We start from the raw sequence: 24,713 nt of genomic DNA on the forward strand, positions 1-24,713 counted from the left end.
TTATAATTTTTGGAATAATCAATTGTTGATCATTTTCATGTATCTAATTATTAGGTTAACATTGGAAATTTCAGAAGTTCCCGAAATTCCGCCAAATTTTTGAAAAATAAAATCTACATGGAAAATGTGCAAAAACTTAGTCTAATATTTAGTATTATATTATTGATAATTCAAAAAGATTTTGAAGTGAATAAAAATCAAAGAAATAAAAAAGGGGACTCGGAAATATTTATCCTACATTAAAAAAAAATTAGCGTAATAAAAATATAATTTGAAAACAATCATTACACAAACACAAAGTTACATTTCAAAATTATATTATTGAATGATTAGACAATTTCCTTGAATGATTGCAAAATCTGTCCAATTTAAAAAGGAATAATTTAAAAGTTTCAATCACATTCTGAAATGAAAACTTACGAACTTGAAATGTACAATAAAAGAACTGGCAGAATTATAAATGACACTAACGGATTACCAGTCTCTCACCATTGTTAATTTCACTGTTTTTCTCTGCCAATCTCTTGACTTTTTCAACCAACCTCTCAAGATGGACAGAAACCTCATCAACAAGTGATCTAGACTCCTCCCAATCGTGTTTCTTAGTAGCAGAAACGGCAGAAGTCAAGTTAGTTTTTACAGAAGACAACAAATGATCTTGAAGGTCGACACCTTTAGTGAGCACTAATTCTGCTAGTTTGATACACAAACACATAACTTGCACGCATGTTTGAGGATTTTTATCCCATCCTGCTTGTGTATAAGCTCTGAAAGCCCTTTGGAACCGTTGCGCTCTCAGTAAACTGGGAGGTACCAGGCTAGCGTACAACTCCCAAATATATCCTTCCCCTGGATAGATAGAGACGACTCTACCCAGCAATTCTCTGCATTTTTGCATCAAGTTTTCAGGCTCATCATGAAGTCTCAGTTCAGCTCTCTTATGTTCATCTGAGACCTCGTTACAAACGTTGAAAACTAGGATGTTCAATGCTTCCAAATTGAGATATTTCCCTTTCAAATCTAGGACTTTGTGGTAGGCCTTTATGATATTTCCGTAACTGTATGTATCGGTGCTTACTAAGAGCAGGTTCTCCCATATTTTCCAGCTTTCGTAGTTGTACTTCAGGGCTTCTAACAGAGCATTCTGAGCGCTTCTTTTGTTGTTTATCTTAATGTAGGCTTGGGCTAGATTATTCCATGCTTGGAAGCCGTCGGGTTCCAAGTTTGTATATCTCCGATAGGCTGTTGCTGCTACATGCCACAACTCAGTCTGCTGAGCAGCAACACCAAGTCTTAGCCAAACTTGGGATTGAAGAGGATTGATACTGACCGATTTCTCATAATGAGGTATGCATTCTGAATATTGCTTTCGGGTATAGAAGAAATGGCCCCATTGTCTTTGTGCCCTATGACTTCGTTTTTTAGAAAGTTCCCAGGCTTTTTCGTAGCAGGATACGTCATCGGTTATATCTCCTGAAAATAATTAGACACAAATATTTTTCAATACTTATTCAATAATTCACCGCTAAATTATTCGATCAGAAACACAAGGTGAACATCTGAAAAATTTACATTTTGGATTGAATGGTACTCAGAAATGGAGAGACATGACATAACCCACTGAACAAAAATGATATGAAATATCAGAAAATTATACACGCATTACAAGTTTCTCAAAAAAAGATAACAACAATGGGTCATTCATTTTCCTCTATCTCTTCATGTTAAAAAGTTGTACAAAACGGCCAGACATAATTGATTTTAATCTTGAATTCTTTATCGATGAGTCGAACCATTTAGTTTGAGACAATAATTCCCGCCTCAAATTCACAGATATTTTGCTTCCTTTTTACATATGAACTATTGAAGGTTGAGATCATTAACATTAAAAAAAATATATTTTTCTTACCTAATACACACAGCATTCTCACAGATTCCTTTTCCTCACATTTTTTCTTGATCAAGTCAATACCCTTTTGTTTATCTTTCAATCGAACATAACACCCATTGATATTTTCCCACTGTTGAACCTTTTTGTACACATCTAATGCATGCTTGTTCAGGCCCAATTGCATTAGAACTTCGGCGCATTGGACCTCCACCCTCCACATAGGCACCAAACCTGTACTAAAAACATCAGCAAATCGGCTTAAGATATGAGGGTTAGGCCTATCATAGCAATCCATGATTTCTCTACACTGAGCCAAGGTTTTCTCTACTACCTTTCCAAACAACGTCTCGATTTTGCAACGAAGTAACAGAGTGGCTACCCGTACAGCCCATGTATTTTTTTGATTCAACAAGAGATCAATAAATGGTCGGAGTTCACCAATCTGCAAATCTTCCTGAGGCTTAGCTATCATCATCTCATTCACTCTTGCTAAAAATAATTTCTGTTCTGTGTTCGGAATACTGATATTTTTCGTACTTGAAGATCCTTTAGTTGGAGCTTCTTTATTATTAGATGCTTTTTCCGATTTTGGCTCGTGTGTTTTTATATTCTTTGGTATATCAAAATCGAGAACAGGTGGTCGTTTTATTTCTGGATTGTCTGATGATATAGATATTTCTAGAGTCAATTGAGCTGTATCCTTTTCCTGATGTTTAGCTCTTTTTGAGAGTTTTCCTTGTAAACTAAATTGGACACCAAGTATATCATCCGCTGAATAGATATGCTCCTTAGCCTTAGCTACATGATGAAAAGTTAAATATAACTGTGCAAATTCTATATCAAATTTTGCTTTCTCATAGCCTGAAATGAGACAAGTATTAAGATATTAAGATATTTATCAAATATTCAGTTTAAATGAATTCTAAACTGCAAAATTTGAAAATGGAACAACAGAGATCCATAAAGATCTGGGAAAACTATATGTGACAAAAATTTTTCATTTAGAATTCAATTAATCTCAGCAAATTTTATGGATATTTGTATACCTTTGAGATTAAAGGTGGTGATTTGCTTTTTCAAGGCATCTGCTTGAGACAGAAGAAGAGGGCTCAGTTCTTCCATTATCTGCTGATGGATAATAATACTTCTCCATGTCCATAGTGAATTCACAATATTTGCAACTAAACACTTTTCGAAAATACATTTAGATACAACTAATAAAATAGGATGCTTAGTATTCACATTTATTTCTTCATTATTTAGTGTAAGAAATTTTGGAAAATCTATAGCCACTATCTTGGGATTATTAAATATATCAGTAACATCAGAAGTTAAATCAGGACCTGTGAAATTTGCTTGAACAAAATGGACAAAACAGGATATTCCAAATTTAAATATTCTACTTCTCACTTCTGACGATAGACTAGTGAAATATTCTTGTAATTCGACGCTATCAAAAGATTTTTCGATAAAATGATTCCAAATATCAGTATCTCTAATTCGGCACATTAACTCGGATGCATCAGGATAATTTCCATCTTCTATGTCTTTGTTGTTTTCAATAAAAAAAAAGTACTCCTTCAGAATATCGGATCCCCCCATGTTTAATACAATGAGGAAATATAGCAGGTAGTAGGACCTATGTTGATTATTTTAATTTCAGTCTAGAACGAGATCATTGGAAAACTATGAAAAAATATAACCTCTCATCGGCAGGTTACAATTTTCCAGACATCGATAGGTACGAGGGTCATCAAGGAAATATTTCTCCTACAGTTTCAGGATGCTCGTCCCACAGAACACTAGTACTAAAGGGCCCAGCCCATAGAGGAAAAATCAAATATCGATATGAGAATTAAGAAATAGTACAATAAAATAGGAAGAAAATTTGATTTATAACATTGCCATTATTCTTTATTTTTTTAATCAGTGAGCGAATTGAAAGTACATAACTTATTTCTATATCATCTGGATATTCGGATATTTTTCCCAAAGAAATTTTTCTAAACATCATTGATCTCATACGTTTATACCTGCCATGACTTAAGATTTTAAAATAGCTTGTATCGTGTTACCTCCATGAACTATTTTAAGCAAGAAATATTTCTTATTAGATTATGGTAGTATGTAATTGACTGCTGAATCCCATTTTGTTTTTAGGGCCTATCAAATTCAGTTTAACCCATTACAAATCCAGATTTACCCAGAAACAATTATCAATAATTAATTTTTATCTTTAAGTGTATGCGTGTAGATAAGAACTGATGAAATTATATGACAACACAATGTTGAATGAAAGGCTATAGCTTCATTTTGAGTTGAGAGGGGTCTATACCATTTCAGCGGTCAGTTCAAGAGTGATAAAGGATAGAGATTCTTTATTATTTCGCAGTTTTCGCACAGTAAGTTAGATATCCAGAAAATCCATATAATCCTAATTTGAAATAAAAATTGACTAAACAAAGGATCAATCAACATTTCCAAATGTGTTAATTTCATAGTGAATGACCTGCAACAATAAATGATTTGCCAGTCCAAATCCTTACTTTTTGAAAATAATTTCACGACAATTTTAATAATATTTCAAGGATGAACTACAAAATATAAAATCGATAAATTTTGATATCAGTACATTTTAACCATAGATTATATCACAGATATGTCAGTCTACGCATATTAGCCATAGATATTAGGTCTATGATATTAGCTAACCTTCAACCGCATAGTAAAATTAACCTCTCTTTGAGCTTGAGTTGAGCGTATTGTTAAAAAATTCAATATTTTGCAGCGAAATTATTCCAGGAACCAATTCATTCTCAATATGTCCGGAGATCATTTCTTACCCATCCAAGAAGATTTTTCAACCATTGCTATTCACGAAGCTCAAGAGCCAGAACAATGGTCTTGTATGGAAGTTGTTACCCCAATTTCAACATCTACAACATATAAACAAAGAGGACCTGCTGATTTCAAGAAATATGAATACAGTAGAAGTGGAAATCCTACCAGAGAAGTTCTGGAAAAGGTTATAGCTAAACTAGAAGATGCTAAATACGGATATTGTTTCAGTTCAGGTTTGGGAGCCAATACCACTCTTCTAGGATTATTGAAATGTGGAGATCATATTCTCTGCATCAATGATGTTTATGGAGGCACCAACAGATTATTCTCTAAAGTTGCTAGTAGGTTTGGAATAGAAACTAGTTTTTCGGAAATAGAGGCTGAAAGTTTTGAGAAAAATTTGAGGCCAAATACTAAAATGATATGGATTGAAACCCCTACTAATCCCACTCTTCAGGTATGTGATATTGCCAAAGTAGCTGAGATTTCAAAAAAGCATAATGTGATCCTCGTTGTTGATAATACCTTTTTGACGCCATATTTTCAAAAACCTTTAACGTTAGGAGCAGATGTTGTGGTACATTCACTAACTAAATATATGAATGGCCATTCTGATGTTGTCATGGGTGCATGTATGACAAATAATGAGGCATTATCCAAAGAAATTAAGTTTTTGCAAAATGCTATGGGTATAGTACCATCACCATTCGATTGCTCTCAAGTGCTCAGAAGTTTGAAAACTCTTGCACTCAGAATGAAACAACATTCGGAAAGTTCTCTCCAGATTGCGAAGTACCTTGAAAGCCACCCAAAAGTTGAAGGTGTAATACACCCAGGTTTGCCAAACCACCCGCATTATGAGCTAACCAAAAGACAAACAAGTGGTCATAGTGGAATATTTTCCATTTACATTAAGGGCAATTTGGATTCTTCGAAGAAATTGTTGCAATCGTTGAAAAAGTTCACACTTGCAGAAAGTTTAGGAGGTTATGAAAGTTTGGCTGAGTTACCCAGTGTTATGACTCATGCCTCAGTTCCACCAGAGCAGAGAGAAAAGTTGAGAATAACTGATAACTTAATTAGGCTTTCAGTTGGTTTGGAGGATGTGAAAAGTCTAATTTCGGATTTAGAGCAAGCATTGAAGGCTATTTGAATGAGAAATAATCATAACTCAAGTGTCAATATCTGCCAATCTGCTGTGTTGATATAAATCTTATTTTAAGTATGATTCTTTTATAAAGCTTTTTCTTTGAACTTGCTCAGGGTTTTGTACCTCATTCTTTTTTAGAATTTTACAAATATTGTTTATTTGTATGAAATGTAAATAATTATAATTTGTAATATATAATAAATGTTATAGTTTATAATAGAATATAAATTGAAAAAATAAATAATATTTTATGAATGTTTTATTTTATTAACCTAATTTTATATGATTCTAGTGAACATTTATATTTCAACCAATTTTTCCAACTTTATCATATATTAAATGTAGTTGTATAAAGAATACTTATATAAAATACAGAATGAATATTTTTAATTGCATAAATTAGGAAGTCAGAATTCTTTATTTGGACTAAAATATGATAAAGAAAAAATTCTATTTTAACTTTTATTGATATAAATTATACTCAGATGTTTGTATAAACATCAAAACTCTATTTTTTTGAAAGAATTGGCGAGGGCAGGAAAAAAAATTCTTTAATTAGGTACAATCAAAAAATCGTTTCAATGAAAATTAGAAAAATTTGAATAAAGAATTTCTTCCATGATTTGAGACCGATGTATTATAAAGGTGTACCAAGAAGTTTTAACTTCAGATATGTATTAGGCAAAACCTCGTACAAAAATTACATGAAAACCAATTTGAACAACCCATTTTCCAGTACAGCTTATAGTTTCTGTAGTTTTGAGCACAGAACAAAATAGTAATTTACGTAACAAGTCCGGAAAATAGGGTTTTTTTGGAGGAATAGACAAAATTCCAGGACGAGCGTAAGCGAGTCCTGGAAGTCTGTGAGTCCAAAAAAATCATTTTCGGGCGTGTTGCGTACAATATTTTTTCGGCAACCATGTAAAATAACACTATCGCTGCTGCCTTCCATGTTTTATTGCGATTGTGATCAAAAAACATGCAAATTTTTGACAACTAATTTCATATGAACTGTCAGCCGTTATCTCGGTTGCTATGGATTCTATGATTCTTTTCCGGCCTAGTCCGGGAAGTACGTACTTTCCGGACTTGGCCGGGAAATGCTACTTTCTCAGAGAAAAATCGTCCGGGAAGAGAGCACTTCCCGGACGCCGGACGGTTGCCGAAAAAATATATTTTGAGTCAGAACAATTTCGAGAAATTCTTCGTTCAGTGTGATGGAAAAAGAAGAAGGAGGGTCGCTGTCAACTCAAAATTTGACAATCGTTTGTAAACGGCAAAACAGCTGGTTACGACGTATGATCTACTTCAATGTTTTTTTTTTTTTAATACGATATATGTTTTTATTCAGGTTACCTTACTAATGAATTCTATAAAATACAATATATATAATTTTATTTCGTAATGTTTTTATATTGGCTCAGTTTGGAGGGTTTTATTTTTGTTAGAATTGAAAAAGAATTTTAAATTCAAGATGCCTCAACTCGAAAACCAATCTCAGGTAAATAGAATGAGCAATTCTCAAAAGATAATTGATAATTTAAGAAAGAAAGTTTTCAATTATTTGAGGAATCATAAGTGCAAATGACTTTGTTATAATTCATCAGACTGAATTGGAAGCAGATGTTATCGAAAAAAAAAAACGAGATATGCAAAATCTGTTTCCAATTGTTTTTTTTTATGAATTTTGGTATAAGAAGATTCAATCCCATATTTTAATGAAAGGGAACAAAAGTATTATTTCATAACTAAGTTATTAATATTAGTCTGTAATGCTGTAAGCTGTCTTTATTACTCAAATTTGATTAAGCTCTTATAGAGATTTAGCAACATACAGAAAAATGGAAACTAGAAGAGTCCAAATCAGGAGATTTATTGTTGATTATAGGAAATTTTTCAGAATTGTATGGCATATGCATTATTTGATAATGTACCAGACTCTCCAGATGAACTTGAATTCAATAAGGGAGACCTTCTGACCGTTCTAGAGCAAAATGTAGCTAATATAGAAGGATGGTGGTTATGTTCTCTGAGAGGAAGACAGGTAAGCCATAATTTCAAAATTGTTTAATAAGAAGAATAAATTTTCATCTTCCAATAGGGCATATGTCCAGGAAATAGACTTCGCTTATTACCTAATATCTACGATATTCCGCAAAGGGATTTTTCTTCTGTTGATTCTTCATTGTTTCATAGGACTAATGGCAGGAGGCTACAACAAGAACAGGTAAATCTTTGATTTAGTTAAAAAGGATTGATATGAATAGTAGAATCATTTTATCCAAGAAATTAATATTTATACTCGGTTATAAATTTTAAGATAAACAGGTTTATTAACCTTGGACCTTACATTAGTAGTAGCATTGATTTTTTCATGCAATTTGAAATTGAATTGACGAAAAAATAACAATTCAACGAAGGAATAGAACCCTTCGAGGTCACCTTTGGGTTTTTTTCAATGGTTTCTATTTTTCACATCACCAACTTGTCCCAACAGCTCAAAATTTTTCGACAGTTTCACTATTACCGGCCGAGAAGGTGTCTCTAGACAACCCAAAAGTACTTTAGTTTTGCGAACTGCGACTGCAAAATTTTCACCAATTTTGTAGTGAATTTTTACAATTTCAATGCGTTGTTGAAGCATGTATCGTCCCATTTTTAGTAATGGCGCAGTTTTTACTTGTCAAGCATCGAAAGATGACAGCTGCCCACATTTGGTATTTTTTGGTTCATTTTTAACTATGTACATTGTCCTTGGTCAATTGTATTGAGCGTTCACTAAACATGACTTTTTGAAGTTTATCCTACATTTTTCAGTATTGTTTGTGGTGTTATTGGTGATTTTTTCGCGATATAATTTTCGCACTGCAGTGCAATTACCACAGTAATTTTTCAATATTTACATTCCTATCATTAAAAATTCCACTTATGAGGGAAATAGTCGAACGAAATTATCTCAGACTTTTAGATCCATAACTAGATATTTTCCGAAAAATCGCGACGTTGCCGTGCGTACCGAAAAATCCTTTAAATACCGGATTTTTACACTTAATATTTTCCAAAAAACCGCGTCGTTGCCATATCTACCGAAAAACCCTCCAATGGCCGGATATTTTCGAACGAAATTCTATCCGACTCTCTTCACTATCTATCTTCGGAAAAAAACCGCGACGTTGCCGCTTCTACCGAAAAATCCTCAAAATACAGAATTTTCACACTGAATATTTTCAAAAAATCGCGACGTTGCCATGTCTACCGAAAAATCTTCAAATCGGCGGATTTTTTCGAAACCGCCAAAATTTTTTCTGGGCGTTCGCGCGAAACGTGTTCTGGAACCATCTCTGTGCTCCCGGCGTAACCAGGGGAGACGTCACGTACATCGTTCCCGGACGCAGCAGCCTACGGAAGGCGTAGGAGGACGGGACTCCGGTGCAGATGTGCATGTGCAACAAGACCGATTCCGGCTCCCGGAGCCGATCGATAGCTAATAAAACGCCCCGGACGAGTCCATTCCCTGATTGCAATCCACCAGCCGGTGGAACGTTTCGGACTTCCCGGAATTGTCCGGAACGGCCATGTTGTTGAAAAAAAAACGGTGCGCATTTCACAGTATTGCTTATTATTACCGGCTATCACAAAGAATTTCTTGAATAATTGGAAACGCTACGAAAAAAAGTACGATGTCAGTGTAATTGCCATACCACTTTTTTTCTCATTTGTTCAAAAAAAAAAGGTTTTATGGCAATATTTCTGAACAGGTTTGATTAAAATACACTGCGCAAAAAAATTAACTCACATTATGGAAATCTCAAATTTATTCTACAACTGAAGGTGTTCTCAATGATAATTATTTTTATCAGAATTATGCATGCATATGTTATCCACTTTCAACGTTTTTCTTCGATACAGATGTTTTTTCCCAGCAGAAATAAAAAAAAGATGAGATTATCAGATTTTGAATGTATTGGCTCCATTCTGAAATCAGTTGTTCTCGATCAATTCTAGTGATCAATAGTTTTTCTTTCGTTTGATTTTCTACACTCGATCGCTATGCAACGCGAAACACGAAATTTGACCCAAGAGGAATGTGCCCAAGCGGTAGTTTTGCGAGAAGAAGGGTGGGCATACACAAGAATTGCAGAAAGGTTTGGAGTTTTCCATACAAGTGTGTCCAGAATGTTGCAGCGATTCAGGGAGACAGGTATGAATGTCCGAAGACCAGGACAGGGTAGACCACGGGTAACAACTGCCATTCAAGAACGTTACTTGAGAGTTTGTTCGTTGAGACAACGGTTTGCAACCGCTCACCTCCTTCAAAGTCAGCTTGAGCAAACTTATGGTGTGCAAATTAGCACTCAGACCCTAGCCCATTGAAGGGCGCGTTTGGATTTTGCGAGAGAACATATCCATTGGGAAGAGGCTGATTGGGAAAGAGTTCTCTTCACAGATGAGTCTAGATTCTGCCTCTACCATTGTGATCGACGTTCCCTTGTATACATACGTCCACATGAAAGATATGCTCAGTGCAATTTCCTGAATACTACTGGTTTCGGGGGAGGATCGATTATGGTATGGGGTGGAATATCTTTGACTGCTCGCATAGACCTAGTGGTCGTTGAAAATGGAGCTATGAATGCTGATAGGTATATAAGGAACATTCTTGAAGAGCATGTAGTGCCATTTGCCCCATACATTGGTGAAAATTTCATTTTTATGGACGATAATGCTAGACCCCATCGTGCGCGCATTGTTCAGGAGTACCTTGAAGAGGTTGAAGTCTCTCGAATGAAATGGCCAGCAAGAAGTCCAGATTCAATCCGATTGAGCAGGTTTGGGACAACCTCAATAAAAGGCTGAGAAGTTCAGAAAATCATCCAGCTACTCTTAATGACTTAGGAATCCAACTCAGAGAAATCTGGGAAGGATTAGATCAGAACATTTTAAGATCACTCATTTTCAGTATGAATCGTCGTTGCCGAGCTGTAATTAACGCAAGGGGTGGAAATACCAAGTATTAAACCACTTATCAGCATTCCAGTATTTTAAAAATGGTTTATTTCTCTTCTTTCACATAAGATTCGGTGAAATCCTGAATTCTTCTTCCATTTAATGTGTCTTGTTTCGTTCAAAACCTTCCCGAGAGAACATAAAAAATAAGTTATAAAGTCAATGTAGAGTTAACTTTTATTAAAATTGAGATTTTCAGATTGTGCGTTAATTTTTTTGCGCAGTGTATTTAAAAACAACAAAATTTTCATCTTGAATTAAATGTGAAGGTACTTGGTCTTCAACAATTTGCAGTTTTCAGTTAAATCTAACTAGAGTGTCCACAGCTTAGCCTCTAACTTGTTTCACATATGACCTGGATATACCACCAGTTGATATCCAGCAAGTTGACCCTTGTGCTAAAATTTTACAATTTCTTGACAATTATCTATTTTCAATGTGAAACCCGTTGTTTTCTTTCAATTTCGGAGTCACTCAGAGTAAAGTACTTTTAATTATCATCCATGGCGATGACTTTGTTATTTGCAAAATGAAATTTTCGATTTTTTTTAATACTAAGAGAACGGAGGTAAATATTGACTTTTTGATAATCATTGAGAACTGTACTGGGTGTTCAAAATGAGATAATTCATTGATGACTTATTCAGATGTTATTATCGGGCTTATTCTAAATGGAAAAAAATAATGGAATTAGACAGGATAGATACCAAACCTTTTCGAAGATAATAAAATAATAATATAGATAATAATAATATAAAATAATGAATCGTCTCATTTTGAAGACCCAGTGGTGTTCTCAATTCCGTTTTTCTAGTTTAGGAAAATTTCAGCGTTTAATTGTAATAGAGCATCTGAGCATCGCATCACTGGTGGAACATCCTATATATAGCCACCGAATCATAGTCTGCATTCTAGTTTGTCTATCTCAGATGATTGTCCATTTTCGAAATATTGCTGTATTTTTTGTTCTGTTGAAAATTTTACATTTCTTCAAAAACATTCTTGTAGCAACTTTTGATGTAGAATTTGATGACGTTGATTGAGTTTTGCGCAGACAAGGACACTAACATATTTTTACATATTGCCATAGAGCTGAAAAATATAGTATACATACATGATATTTTTCTGAAGTCGCGTTCGAAGTCCCAACAGGTGGCCTGCTAGGTCGCCTGACCTATAGGCTTTTACCTTTGGGGAAGATTAAAAGATATATGTAATCTTCCCTATAGACGTAAGGTCAGGCGCAATTGTCGTGAATTAGTCTCTCATGAAAATTGGCCCTCAGACATAGAGTAATAAACATAGATAGAGGGAGTATATGCCATTGTCCCAAACATAGTTAGGATTACGTTGTCGGATTGTGATATATTTTCAAATTCACAATTTTCCTATATCGTTATGAATGTATATTATATTGAATGAAATATATTTATTGGAGTGATTCCCGATTAAATATGCAAATTTGAATATTTGGAATGCTTATTTTTCCTAATTGTCGAATTTATAGTATGCATAATATTTATTATTTTCTGTATCTACCCGCTGAAATTCAAGGTTTGGCAACTTTTGCTCTCCTAGTGTCATCGGTTGTTTCATGTCGTTTGGCGCGCTTAAAGTTTGTTTTCTGAATTTCTGACATATTTAGATATTTATTTCCATATATTTTGAGTTAATATGAAACGTTGATTCACTATGGGACATAAAAAGTGCGTTCTTTTTCGAGAAACCCGCGAATTGAGTGAAATATCGTATCACTGATATGTTTTTATTTCCGAGCGCTTCATGTCAAATTTGATAGTTCATACGCTCTATTAGTGATTTTTCCAGAAGAAGTGGCAGCTTCGACAAAATTATCAATTTTTTCTTTGAAAGTTTCATATTTTTGCCTATAATTTATGAAATAATGTACTGACCGCACAACTGCAAGCATTTTCGTAATCTACATAGTCGAATCAATCAATAAAATGACACAATATTCCCATGAAAGAACTTTTATTTTTCAAAAAATTTTTAAGGGTCAGGTATAGAAAATTTTACGAAAATTTTTGGACAAAAAATTTTTCAGGTGAGATCGAAATTCGGCTAATCAGAGATCGTAAATTATGGCATCGCTCACCGATTCTTCGTAGAACTTCCGGTTTTGGAGGAATTTGAACTCGAAATTTGGGAAAAAATTGAATTTGCCTCTAAAAATCGTTATATCTCCTGAATTATTCGTCACAGATCCCTCAAATAAAAACGTTTTCAAACTTCAAGTTCCGCTCTGAAACATAGTGGAGTTTCAAGTGCGTAGCCCATGGCCAGAAGAAGTGGCAGCTTCGGGAAAATTATCAATTTTTTCTTTGAAAGTTTCATATTTTTGCCTATAATTTATGAAATAATGTACTGACCGCACAACTGCAAGCATTTTCGTAATCTACATAGTCGAATCAATCAATAAAATGACACAATATTCCCATGAAAGAACTTTTATTTTTCAAAAAATTTTTAAGGGTCAGGTATAGAAAATTTTACGAAAATTTTTGGATAAAAAATTTTTCAGGTGAGATCGAAATTCGGCTAATCAGAGATCGTAAATTATGGCATCGCTCACCGATTCTTCGTAGAGCTCCCGGTTTTGGGGGAATTTGAACTCGAAATTTGGGAAAAAATTGAATCGTTATATCTCCTGAATTATTCGTCACAGATCCCTCAAACAAAAACGTTTTCAAACTTCAAGTTCCGCTCTGAAACATAGTGGAGTTTCAAGTGCGTAGCTCATGGCCAGAAGAAGTGGCAGCTTCGGGAAAATTATCAATTTTTTTTTTGAAAGTTTCATATTTTTGCCTATAATTTATGAAATAATGTACTGACCGCACAACTGCAAGCATTTTCGTAATCTACATAGTCGAATCAATCAATAAAATGACACAATATTCCCATGAAAGAACTTTTATTTTATTATATTTTTCACTAGCCATTTTTCGTTCTCCTGTCAGTGTTCGGAATCTGAACAAACAAATTGTCATTCAAATTAGTACGTTGTCGTTGAAGAAATTGGCTTATTTCGATAAATAAGATTATTTAAGGAACGATTTTACTATTAATTGATAGACAGAAGGCACGAGATCAATGCCAGTAAGTTCGAACTTGAAGTTCAACTAAAAAACACGGCTTTATACAAAATCTGGGGAATGATACTGGATTCAAACTTACTGGTATTAACCTGGTTCCTTCTATCTATCAATTAATACTGAAATCGTTGCTCAAATACTCTTATTTATCAAAATAATGATAAGGCCAATTCACAGGTCCAAAACGTGAAATTAGGCGGTCACCAAACGTGTCTTTCAATAAATCGATTGTGGCACGAGCTGTGTGACATGTTGCGCCGTCTTGTTGGAATCACAGCTCCTGGACATCAAGGTTGTTCAATTCAGGAATGAAAAAGTTAGTAATCATGGCTCTATACCGATCACCATTGACTGTAACGTTCTGGCCATCATCGTTTTCGAAAAAGTACGGACCAATGATTCCACCAGCCCATAAAGCGCACCAAACAGTCAGTTTTTCTGGATGTAACGGTGTTTCGACATACACTTGAGGATTAGCTTCACTCCAAATGCGGCAGTTTTGTTTGCTGACGTAGCCATTCAACCAGAAGTGCGCTTCATCGCTAAACAAAATGTAATGGACGTAGTGCGCGATACGTATTCCGCAGAGAACTATTATTTTCGAAATAAAATTGCACTATTTGCAAGCGTTGTTGAGCCGTGAGTCTATTCATGATGAATTGCCAAACCATACTAAGAATGAATCACTTGACAGCTGTTAAATCGGTCGCCACCTTGAACAGTAATGCCAACTTAAAGTTATATACCTCGAAAAAAAACACCCGTTATAATTTGGACAATTAGGAAAAATATCGGATTCCAAATATTCAAATTTGCATATTTAATCGGGAATCACTCAAATAAATATATTTAATTCAATAAAATAATCATTCATAATGATCTAGTAAAATTGTGTATTTGAAAATATTACACAATCCGACAACGTAATCTAACCATGTTGGGGACATGTAAAAAAAATTGCGTATACTTCCTCTATCTGTGTTTATTACTCTACGGCTCCAATTGACGCTTTCCTCAACAAAAAAAAATTCGTGCGTCATATTCTTCTTTTTTTTTTCGAGACATCACCCTTCAAAATTTCCAACGACGCAATAAACTCCATTCCGGAATCATCTCTCCCGGTCCTGTCCATTCCCAGTTTCTGGCGTCGATCGATCCGACGTCGGTTCCACCTCCACTGCCGAAACCACGGCGACGCCACGGGACGCCCGATACTGGATAGCAACCCCCAGTCTCGTCGTCAACGTTGACGTCTTCGTGCGTCCGCATCTCCGACAGTTAAAAGGACGCCTTCTGCATTGATATTGTTGTTGTTTGTCGTCGGGCAACTAGGTTGGCAGTCGAAACAACCGGTAAGAGTACATTTTAAGTCTTTTTTTTTCAATAATAATAGTGATAGTAAGGTTTTCGGGAGGTGTTAGAGAAGCGTATAAGGGTAGGGATAGAAAATGTCGAATAATATTTTCATAATTTCGGTAATATACATTTTAGGACTTAACAGTATGTGACTTGTTGATTGACATTTACATTCGAATATTTCTGAATTTTTTCTAAAAATGATCTTCCTTTCATCCAGAATTTATTTCGGTGCGCCACTGTCTGTTCGAGAAATGTGGTTTTTGTTAAAAAAATAATATTATAGAACAATTGCCTCTAAACCGCCAGAAAAATGATCTCTTTGTCCTTCCAGAATTCTTTTTCGGTACGCCACTGGTAGTTTTGAAAAATATAAGAAATTCCTTGCAGTTTTTTTCTGGTTTTTATAACTTCCATTTCAAGACTCTACATCATGTGACGTGTCGATTGCCAGTGAAAATTTACAGTTGAATATTTATGAAAAAGATCCCCCTTTTATCCAGAATTTTTTTCCGGTGCGGCACTGGCAGTTTGAGTGGTTTTTGAGAAGAAACATTGAACAATTGCCTCTAAACCGCCAGAAAAATGATCTCTTTGTCCTTCCAAAATTGTTTTTGGGTACGCCACTGGTAGTTTTAAAAAATATAAGAAATAATATTTGCTTCATTCGAGAACTTTTCAATCTCTTACAATTTTATGGTATTCACGATCGTTTTCGAGGAGAAAAATGTTGAATAATTGTCCTTAGCCGTCAGGAAAGTGCCTTTTTTCCTCTTTGCAGATTTTTCCTGGTTTTTATAACTTCAATAATATACATTTCAAGACTAACAGCATGTGACGTGTTGATTGTCGGTGAAAATTTACAGTCGAATATTACTGAAAAAAATCCTTCTTTTATCCAGCATTTTTTTTTCGGTGCGCCACTGGCAGTTTGCGAAATGTGGTTTTTGAGAAAAAAAACATTGAACAATTGCCTCTAAACCGCCGGAGAAATGATCTCTTTGTCCTCCCAGAATTCTTTTTCGGTACGCCACTGGTAGTTTTAAAAAATATAAGAAATAATCTTCGCTTCATTCGAGAACTTTTTTCGTTGCATATTTTTTCTGGTTTTTATAACTTCCATTTCAAGATTTAATATCATGTGACGTGTTGATTGCCGGTGAAAATTTGCAGTCGAATATTTTTTCTGAAGATGATATTCCTTTCATCCAAAATTTTTTTCGGTGCACCACTGGCAGTTTGAGTGGTTTTTGAGAAAAAAATTTAACAATTGACTCTAAACCTCCGGAGAAATGATCTCTTTGTCCTTCCAGAATTCTTTTTCGGAACGCCACTGGTAGTTTTAAAAAATATAAGAAATAATCTTCGCTTCATTCGAGAATTTTTTTCCTTGCATATTTTTTCTGGTTTTTATAACTTCCATTTCAAGATTTAATATCATGTGACGTGTTGATTGCCGGTGAAAATTTACAGTCGAATATTTATGAGAAAGATCCCCCTTTTATCCAGAATTTTTTTCCGGTGCGCCACTGGCAGTTTGAGTGGTTTTTGAGAAAAAAAACATTGAACAATTGCCTCTAAACCGCCAGAAAAATGATCTCTTTGTCCTTCCAGATTTCTTTTTCGTTACGCCACTGGTAGTTTTGAAAAATATAAGAAAAAATCTTCGCTTCATTCCAGAAATTTTCAATCTCCTACAATTTTTTTTTATTTCCAACCGTTTTCGAGAAGAAAAATATTGAATAATTGTCCTTAAGCCGTCAGGAAAATTTCCTTTTTTTTCCTTGCAGATTTTTTCTGGTTTTTGTAACTTTCGTAATACACATTTCAAGACATGTGACGTGTTGATTGCCGGTGAAAATTTACAGTCAAATATTACTGAAAAAAATTTTTCTTTTATCCAGCATTTTTTTTTCGGCGGTGCGCCACTGGCAGTATGAAAATTGTGGTTTTTGAGGAAAAATATTGGACAATCGCCTCTAAACCGCCAGAAAAATGATCTCTTTGTCCTTCCAGATTTCTTTTTCGTTACGCCACTGGCAGTTTGCGAAATGTGGTTTTTGAGAAAAAAAAAATTGAACAATTGCCTCTAAACCGCCGGAGAAATGATCTCTTTGTCCTCCCAGAATTCTTTTTCGGTGCGCCACTGGCAGTTTTAAAAAATATAAGAAATAATCTTCGCTTCATTCGAGAACTTTTTTCGTTGCATATTTTTTCTGGTTTTTATAACTTCCATTTCAAGATTTATATCATGTATCGTGTCGATTGCCGGTGAAAATTTACAGTCGAATATTTATGAAATTGATCCCCCTTTTATCCAGAATTTTTTTCCGGTGCGCCACTGGCAGTTTGAGTGGTTTTTGAGAAGAAACATTGAACAATTGCCTCTAAAACGCCAGAAAAATGATCTCTTTGTCCTTCCAGATTTCTTTTTCGATACGCCACTGGTAATTTCAAAAAATATAAGAAAGAATCTTTGCTTCATTCGAGAACTTTTCAATCTCTTACAATTTTTTTGTATTTACGATCGTTTTCGAGGAGAAAAATGTTGAATAATTGTCCTTAAGCCGTCAGGAAAATGTCCTTTTTTTCCTTGCAGATTTTTTCTGGTTTTTGTACCTTCCGTAATATACATTTCAAGACATGTGACGTGTTGATTGCCGGTGAAAATTCACAGTCAAATATAACTAAAAAAAATCCTTCTTTTATCCAGCATTTTTTTTTCGGTGCACCACTGGCAGTATGAAAACTGTGGTTTTTGAGGAAAAATATTGAACAATCGCCTCTAAACCGCCAGAAAAATTATCTCTTTGTCCTTCCAGATATCTTTTCTGATACGCCACTGGTAGTTTTAAGAAAATATATAAAAGTATCTTTGCTTCATTCGAGAACTTTTCAATCTCTTACAATTTTTTTGTATTTACGACCTTTTTTCAGAAGAAAATAGCCGAATAATTTTCCTTAAGCCGTCAGGAAAATGTATTTTTTCTGATTTTTATCACTTCCAAAATAAACATTTCAAGACTTAACAGCATGTGACGTGTCGATTACCGCTGAAAATTTACAGTCGAATATTTTTTTTGAAAATGATCTTACTTTTATCCAGAATTTTTGTCGGTGCGCCACTGGCAGTTTGAGTGGTTTTTGAGAAAAAACATTGAACAATTGCCTCTAAACCGCCAGAAAAATCATGTCTTTGTCCTTCCAGATTTCTTTTTTGGTACGCCACTGGTAGTTTTAAAAAATATAAGAAACTTTGCTTCATTCGAGAAATTTCCAATCTTTTATGATTAAAAAAAGTTGAATAATTGCTCCTAAGCCGTCAGGAAAATGTCCTCTTTTTCTTCCTTGTTTTTGATGCGCCACTGGTAGTTTGAGAAATACGAAAGAGAATTTTTGCTTTACTTGAGAACTTTTTGAACTCTCACCATTTTTTTTGTGTTTTCGACCGTTTACGAGAAAATAAAATGTTAAACATCTTTGAGCCGTCAGAAAAATCAAAATTTTCGAAACAATTGTGAAGTTTCCGAAAAAACTATATTAATAATGAGAATCTCAGAAACTGGAGCGTTTTCAATCAAAAATATTGATGTAAACCACAAACACAAGATGCACTTTTGAACCAAATTGAAGAACTTCCGGGAACTAAACAAGAAACAAAAATTGCAAACAGTAGCAGACACAAAAAAAAATTGTAAGGGCTCCAAAAGTTGAAATATTCTTTTTCACATTTTTGAACTACCTGTAGCGTACCATATACATGTTTTGGATTGAAAAATATTGCAGAAAAATAAGTAAATTCAGATGTTGTATGATTTAAACCTTAAAATGTAATAAATTGGCCAAATTTCAGCTGAATGTTTTGACAATTACAGATATTAACGGAGAAACTACACATTTTAACACCCAGTGTCTTAAAAACGAAGCTCTAGTGCACCTATTTTTATGTTTAAACGAAAAAATATTCTGCAAATTTTGTTATACATACTTATTGAATTATAATTTTATTGACATTTCCAAAAAAATGTTTGTTATTATTGCTTCACATAAGAATCTATAAAAAGTTCTTTCACGTATTGTTTCTTGATAACGAGCAGAGAGTCTCAGTTTCAATTCTGTTTTAGAACAGGTTGTGTGAATATCTGAAATTTTGTTGGTATTACCAATTTCACTTAGATCTTTTGACTTTTTTATCGATGGTCATGAGATTTAGGTAAGTTTTTGAAAAAATATTACGAAAAATCTAATAATTATATTTTCTCATATTTGAAATTCCAGAATATTCAATCCCAGGTGTATTAAATTGAAAATTTGGCATGTTAAATGTTTTGCTTTATACTTTTCATTAAGCATTATCAGTTATGAATTATTGTTGAAAATTGAGAGATTGAAGATAATAAATTAATTGAAACACATTTTTAACGAAATATTGCACCTAACTTCCAAGGAAGTTGTTTTGTGCCTGATTTGTAAAATTTTATTTGGAACATTTCAATTGAAAGTAATTCAGAAAAAATTAGCAAGATTATCTTTTCTGTTCAAATATATATTTTTTTAATTTGGTCAGAACGTCGTTTTTTTTTAGATTATCTGGAAAAGATTTTCAACTGATCGAATCAATCGTTTTAATTTCTTGGAGGAAAATGTAAAGTTTTTTTATATTCAATCAAATGACAAATAATGCCACTTTTATACTATGGTTTATAGTTTTCACTTTCAACTCAAAAGATTTCAGATTGTGATATATTTTCAAATCCACAATTTTCCTATATCGTTATGAATGTATATTATATTGAATGAAATATATTTATTTGAGTAATTCCCGATTAAATATGTAAATTTGAATATTTGGAATCCGATATTTTTTCCTAATTATCGAATTAATAATAAGCAGAATATTTATTGTTTTCTGTATCTACCTGCTGAATTAATCGGTTGTTTCATGTCGTTTGGCGCGCTTAAAGTTTGTTTTCTGAATTTAGACATATTTAGGTATTTATTGCAATATATTTTGAGTTAATTTGAAACGTTGATTTATTAGGGGACATAGAAAAAGTGCTCTTCGTGGAGAAACTCGTGAATTGAGTGAAATATCGTATCACTGATATGTTTCCATTTCCGCGCGTTTCATGTCAAATTTGATAGTTCATGTTGGGGACAAAATTTGCTAACTGAATACTACATATGCTCCCCCTATCTATGTTTGTTACCCTGAGGGTGAAAATTAATTCAAATCAGAGAACACACGAACGTTGAAATCATCTCGGACAATAATTGTAGTAATCTCTACGCTTTTCTCAAACGGTTGTGTTAGATCGGTAAAATATGCTTACCGTTCTCGATACTTATCATACTATTTTTTGTGCGCGTAAAGTTGACTCATGTTCAGGGTGGGCAAATAAGCGAGGTAAGCGGCTATATCTCAGGGTCCACTCATCGTAGAGACTTGCGGTAAAAAATTTTACCACTAAAGTGTACAAGAGAACACACTGGAAATTATTTTGAAATTCATACCTCTACCGCTAGGGGGCGTAATAGCTACCGTCGAGTAGAAAAATGAATTTTACTCGAAAATGTTTCATATGAAGTGGAAGAAAAAATATCTTCACTGTTATCCTTGGAAAATTCTCTATCTTTTTGAATTGTCACTTTCGATTTTACGACATCAAATAAGGGTAGGTGGAAGGGAGAAATCTGACTGATTGAAACGCCTGTAACTTCAGTTTGTTCAACATTTTTGAGCAAATTAGATCTCGTCTGAGAGAAAATATCTTGTTGATTGAGGACAACATATAGTCATGATAAATTTGTTTTTGCTGATTTCGATAGGGGGCACTAAGTCAGAAGTTCATTGTTTTGTTCATTTTACTTCGAAATTTCAAATGAAATGATAGGATTTTCTTAACAGAAACAGAAATTACATCAAATTTGCATGAAAACACCTGAAGATCGCAAAGCGATAATTTTATGCGTTCTGATGTTATGGCCGAAAGAAGATAATCTTCAACGGATGCACTGCGAAAAACCAAATTGTGTCTTTAGGTGCTGACAGAAACAGAAATCCCATCAAATTTGTATGAAAAAACCAAAAGGTCGCAAAGCGATAGCTTCAGGCGTTCTGGAGTTATGGACGAAAAAAGATATTCTTCAACTGATGCACTGAAAAACAAAATTGTGTCTTCTTTCGGCCATAACTCCAGAACGCCTGAAGCTATCGCTTTGCGACCTTTTGTTTTTTTCATACAAATTTGATGGGATTTCTGTTTCTGTTACAACTTAAAGACACAATTTAGTTTTTCGCAGTGCACAGTTGAAGAATATCTTCTTTCGGCCATAACTTCAGAACGCATGAAATTCTCGCTTTGCGACCTTCAGGTGTTTTCATGCAAATTTGATGTAAATTTTCTGTTAAGGAAAACCTATCATTTCATTTGAAATTTCAAAGTAAAATGAACAAAACAATGAACTTCTGACTTAGTGCCCCCTATCGAAATCAGCAAAAACAAATTTATCATGACTATATTTTATCCTCAATCAACAAGATATTTTCTCTCAGACGAGATCTAATTTGCTCAAAAATGTTGAACAAACTGAAGTTACAGGCGTTTCAATCAGTCAGATTTCTCCCTTCCACCTACCCTTATTTGATGTCGTAAAATCGAAAGTGACAATTCAAAAAGATAGAGAATTTTCCAAGGATTACAGTGATGTTATTTTTTCTTCAACTTCATATGAAACATTTTCGAGTAAAATTCATTTTTCTACTCAACGATAGCTATTACGCCCCCTAGCGGTAGAGGTGTGAACTTCAAAATAATTTCCAGTGTGTTCTCTTGTACACTTTAGTGGTAAAATTTTTTACCGCAAGTCTCTACGATGAGTGGACCCTGAGATATAGCCGCTTACCTCGCTTATTTGCCCACCTTGTACGTTGAAGCGAAAAGAGAAGGGTAGTAACCCTTAAATTTCCTTCCAGATCTCACTGTCCCGGAGGTCCAACGATGAGATCGGCTATTACGACATGCCAAACCGTTGCTCACCACTACAGCACCACCACAACCTGTCGGCGGCGTCGCCACGTTCAGTCGGTCCTGACTACGACGTGCCGCCGTCCAGACATGTGACATTGGGCACCAGTCCGGGATGCGCCAGGTGCTCTTCCGCCTCCCCCTCTTCAGTGTCTCCAGTGATAAGAGACGGGGAGGCCTACGACGTCCCGAGGCCCCACAACCAACACCTGAATCAACTGACCCCCTCCAGCTCCGCTAGCTCTTTGACAGGTAGGCGTTTAGTACAATGCTAGTAAGCCCATAGATCTACCTCATACGTTGATCCAGATTGCCCATAAATTAACATTGCCCATAGTCCCACATTGCCCATAAATTAACATTACCCATAGTCCCACATTGCCCATAGATCTACATTGCCCATATATTTACATTGCCCATATATCTACATTGTCGGTAGATTCCGCTTATTCAAACAGTGTTTTAGTGAATGCTCTCGCCTCTTTTAAACGAACATTACCCTATTTTCAGCGGACTCCATGTCATCCTCGAACCGCAGCAGTATGGCCAACATGCCAGACTACGACGTCCCCAAACCCCACCCAAAAGGACCCCAGTTGGTGCTCCATCCCTCCCAGTTGTACGACGTACCGCCCTCTCACAACCCCAAAGAGTTGCCGTTGGAACTGAACTCAGCCCTGGAGAACCTAGAGAGACTCGAGACCGATACCACCAGCTCGATAAAAAAACTGTTGGGTTTCGTAGGCCCCGGGTGGAGAAACAAGGGAAGATTGAGCGACACGCTGTACGACATCAAATTGGCCGTGACCAGACTACAGAATTCCCTGCACGAATTGGCCGAATTCAGCGAGGGTACCTTAGGAAACGCCACCAAAGCATCCGACAAAAATCTGGCCCTCAAGTTGGCTCCACTGGTCGTAAGTCTGAAGAAGTCGTACTACACGGTGAACGAAGCAGCTGCAAAGCTTGCAGGCACCAATTGGAGCCTGGAAGCCCTTGTGGTGAGCGAAGACCAGGAGGATAGGTACGTACCAGATGCTTTAGATATCTTGGTGTCGTGTTCCAAAGCTCTCATCGAAGACATACGTCAAATCACTTCCTTCATCCAAGGCAACGGCTTGTTGCTCTTCAAGAAAGACTCGGTTAACGATTGGACCAACGAATACGATTATCTACAACTGAATACCAGAGGCGATAACGGGAAAGAATGCCGGAAGAGGTTCGAACTGATAGAGAACCAAGACGAAGACCTATCGGACAACTTGATGAACTTGGACAGTAACGATCGTAAAATTTTGAGCTTCCTCGGCGGGCAGTACGTAAATAACCACAAGAAACTCATGGTGGCTATAGATGCGTTTCTGTACACGGTGGAACGCAATCAACCGCCCAAGGTCTTCCTGGCTCACAGCAAGTTCGTTGTGCTCAGCGCACACAAGTTGGTTCACATCGGGGACACCGTGTATAGGAATGTAGGTTGCAAGGAGATCAAAGACAGTGCTCGGACCTATTCCAACGCTCTGTCTGACGTGCTGGCGAAGAGTGTGATGAAGACAAAACAGGCAGCCTTGCAGTTTCCAACAGTGACAGCAGTACAGGAGATGGTCGACAGCGTGTTGGACATTTCCCATGCAGCTAACAACCTGAAGATGTGTTTGCTGCAAGCCACGGCAAACTTTTTGTAAGTGTAGTATATAATGTTAGGTGAAATCATTGTGTGTAAAAATTTCATTCGCCCTATCCGTTTGTTCTTGGAGTTTTTAGAATGTTCAAGGGATTTTTGTTATTCAACACATATGGTCACTTATTGTTATTATCATCTAGTTGATTGCGAATGAATGTTTTTTTTTTGAGCTAGAGATCAAGAAAAAAAAGGTTTTGTGATGGGGAGATTGGTGAAAGTAGGTGATTCGTGACTTCAAAGATCTTCATGATAATAATGGAGCTTGTTACCGCTCAATCTCTAATTAACTATTTTCAAAACAAAGGTGTGATTATAAAAATGAAAAAAAAACTATATTTGAATTGGAAGGAGTATGTGATTCGGGAATCAATAAATCTTGGATGATAATTATAGAGTTGCTTCTTACTAAGATAAGATTTTTCATATGAATATCTTTCTTAAAGCCGTTGGCCCCATCACAGGAATGACATAGAATCACATATTGAGATTGGAAGAAGTATGTGATTCGGGAATCAATAAATCTTGGATGATAATTATAGAGTTGTTTCTTACTAATATAAGATTTTTCATCTGAATATATTTCTTAAAACCGCTGGCCCCATCATAGGAATGACATAGAATCACATATTGAGATTGGAAG

General features: G+C 35.2%; 3 protein-coding genes across 6 annotated transcripts; 2 read left to right on the plus strand and 1 right to left on the minus strand.

Moving 5' to 3' along the window:
* Positions 1-250: 250 nt before the first annotated feature.
* Positions 251-3,647, minus strand: LOC123672452 (tetratricopeptide repeat protein 27-like). The gene is made up of 3 exons (XM_045606544.1): positions 2,938-3,647; positions 1,910-2,752; positions 251-1,473 (listed from the first exon to the last, which is right to left on the minus strand). The coding sequence occupies exons 1-3, from the start codon at positions 3,491-3,493 to the stop codon at positions 467-469; spliced, it is 2,406 nt and encodes an 801-aa protein (XP_045462500.1). The 5' UTR covers positions 3,494-3,647; the 3' UTR covers positions 251-466.
* A 345-nt stretch (positions 3,648-3,992) lies between these two features.
* Positions 3,993-5,939, plus strand: LOC123672457 (putative cystathionine gamma-lyase 2). 2 transcript variants are annotated; one of them, XM_045606552.1, is made up of 2 exons: positions 3,993-4,293; positions 4,694-5,939. In XM_045606552.1, the coding sequence occupies exon 2, from the start codon at positions 4,713-4,715 to the stop codon at positions 5,883-5,885; it is 1,173 nt and encodes a 390-aa protein (XP_045462508.1). In that variant the 5' UTR covers positions 3,993-4,293; positions 4,694-4,712; the 3' UTR covers positions 5,886-5,939. The 2 variants fall into 2 exon arrangements, with proteins under 2 accessions (XP_045462508.1, XP_045462507.1); XM_045606551.1 differs by having other exon boundaries at positions 3,995-4,293; positions 4,680-5,939.
* A 1,234-nt stretch (positions 5,940-7,173) lies between these two features.
* LOC123672456 (breast cancer anti-estrogen resistance protein 1) lies at positions 7,174-24,296 on the plus strand. Of its 3 annotated transcripts, XM_045606547.1 has the most exons (5): positions 7,174-7,386; positions 7,786-7,929; positions 7,987-8,112; positions 22,338-22,641; positions 22,900-24,296. In XM_045606547.1, exons 1-5 carry the CDS (start codon positions 7,360-7,362, stop codon positions 24,072-24,074), a joined length of 1,776 nt encoding a protein of 591 aa, XP_045462503.1. In that variant the 5' UTR covers positions 7,174-7,359; the 3' UTR covers positions 24,075-24,296. The 3 variants fall into 3 exon arrangements, with proteins under 3 accessions (XP_045462503.1, XP_045462504.1, XP_045462506.1); XM_045606548.1 differs by lacking the exons at positions 7,174-7,386; positions 7,786-7,929; positions 7,987-8,112 and adding an exon at positions 15,221-15,357; XM_045606550.1 differs by lacking the exons at positions 7,174-7,386; positions 7,786-7,929; positions 7,987-8,112 and adding an exon at positions 19,447-19,574.
* Positions 24,297-24,713: the final 417 nt, after the last annotated feature.

The sequence above is a fragment of the Harmonia axyridis genome, chromosome 2, assembly GCF_914767665.1.
Source record: "Harmonia axyridis chromosome 2, icHarAxyr1.1, whole genome shotgun sequence".
NCBI lineage: Eukaryota > Metazoa > Arthropoda > Insecta > Coleoptera > Coccinellidae > Harmonia > Harmonia axyridis.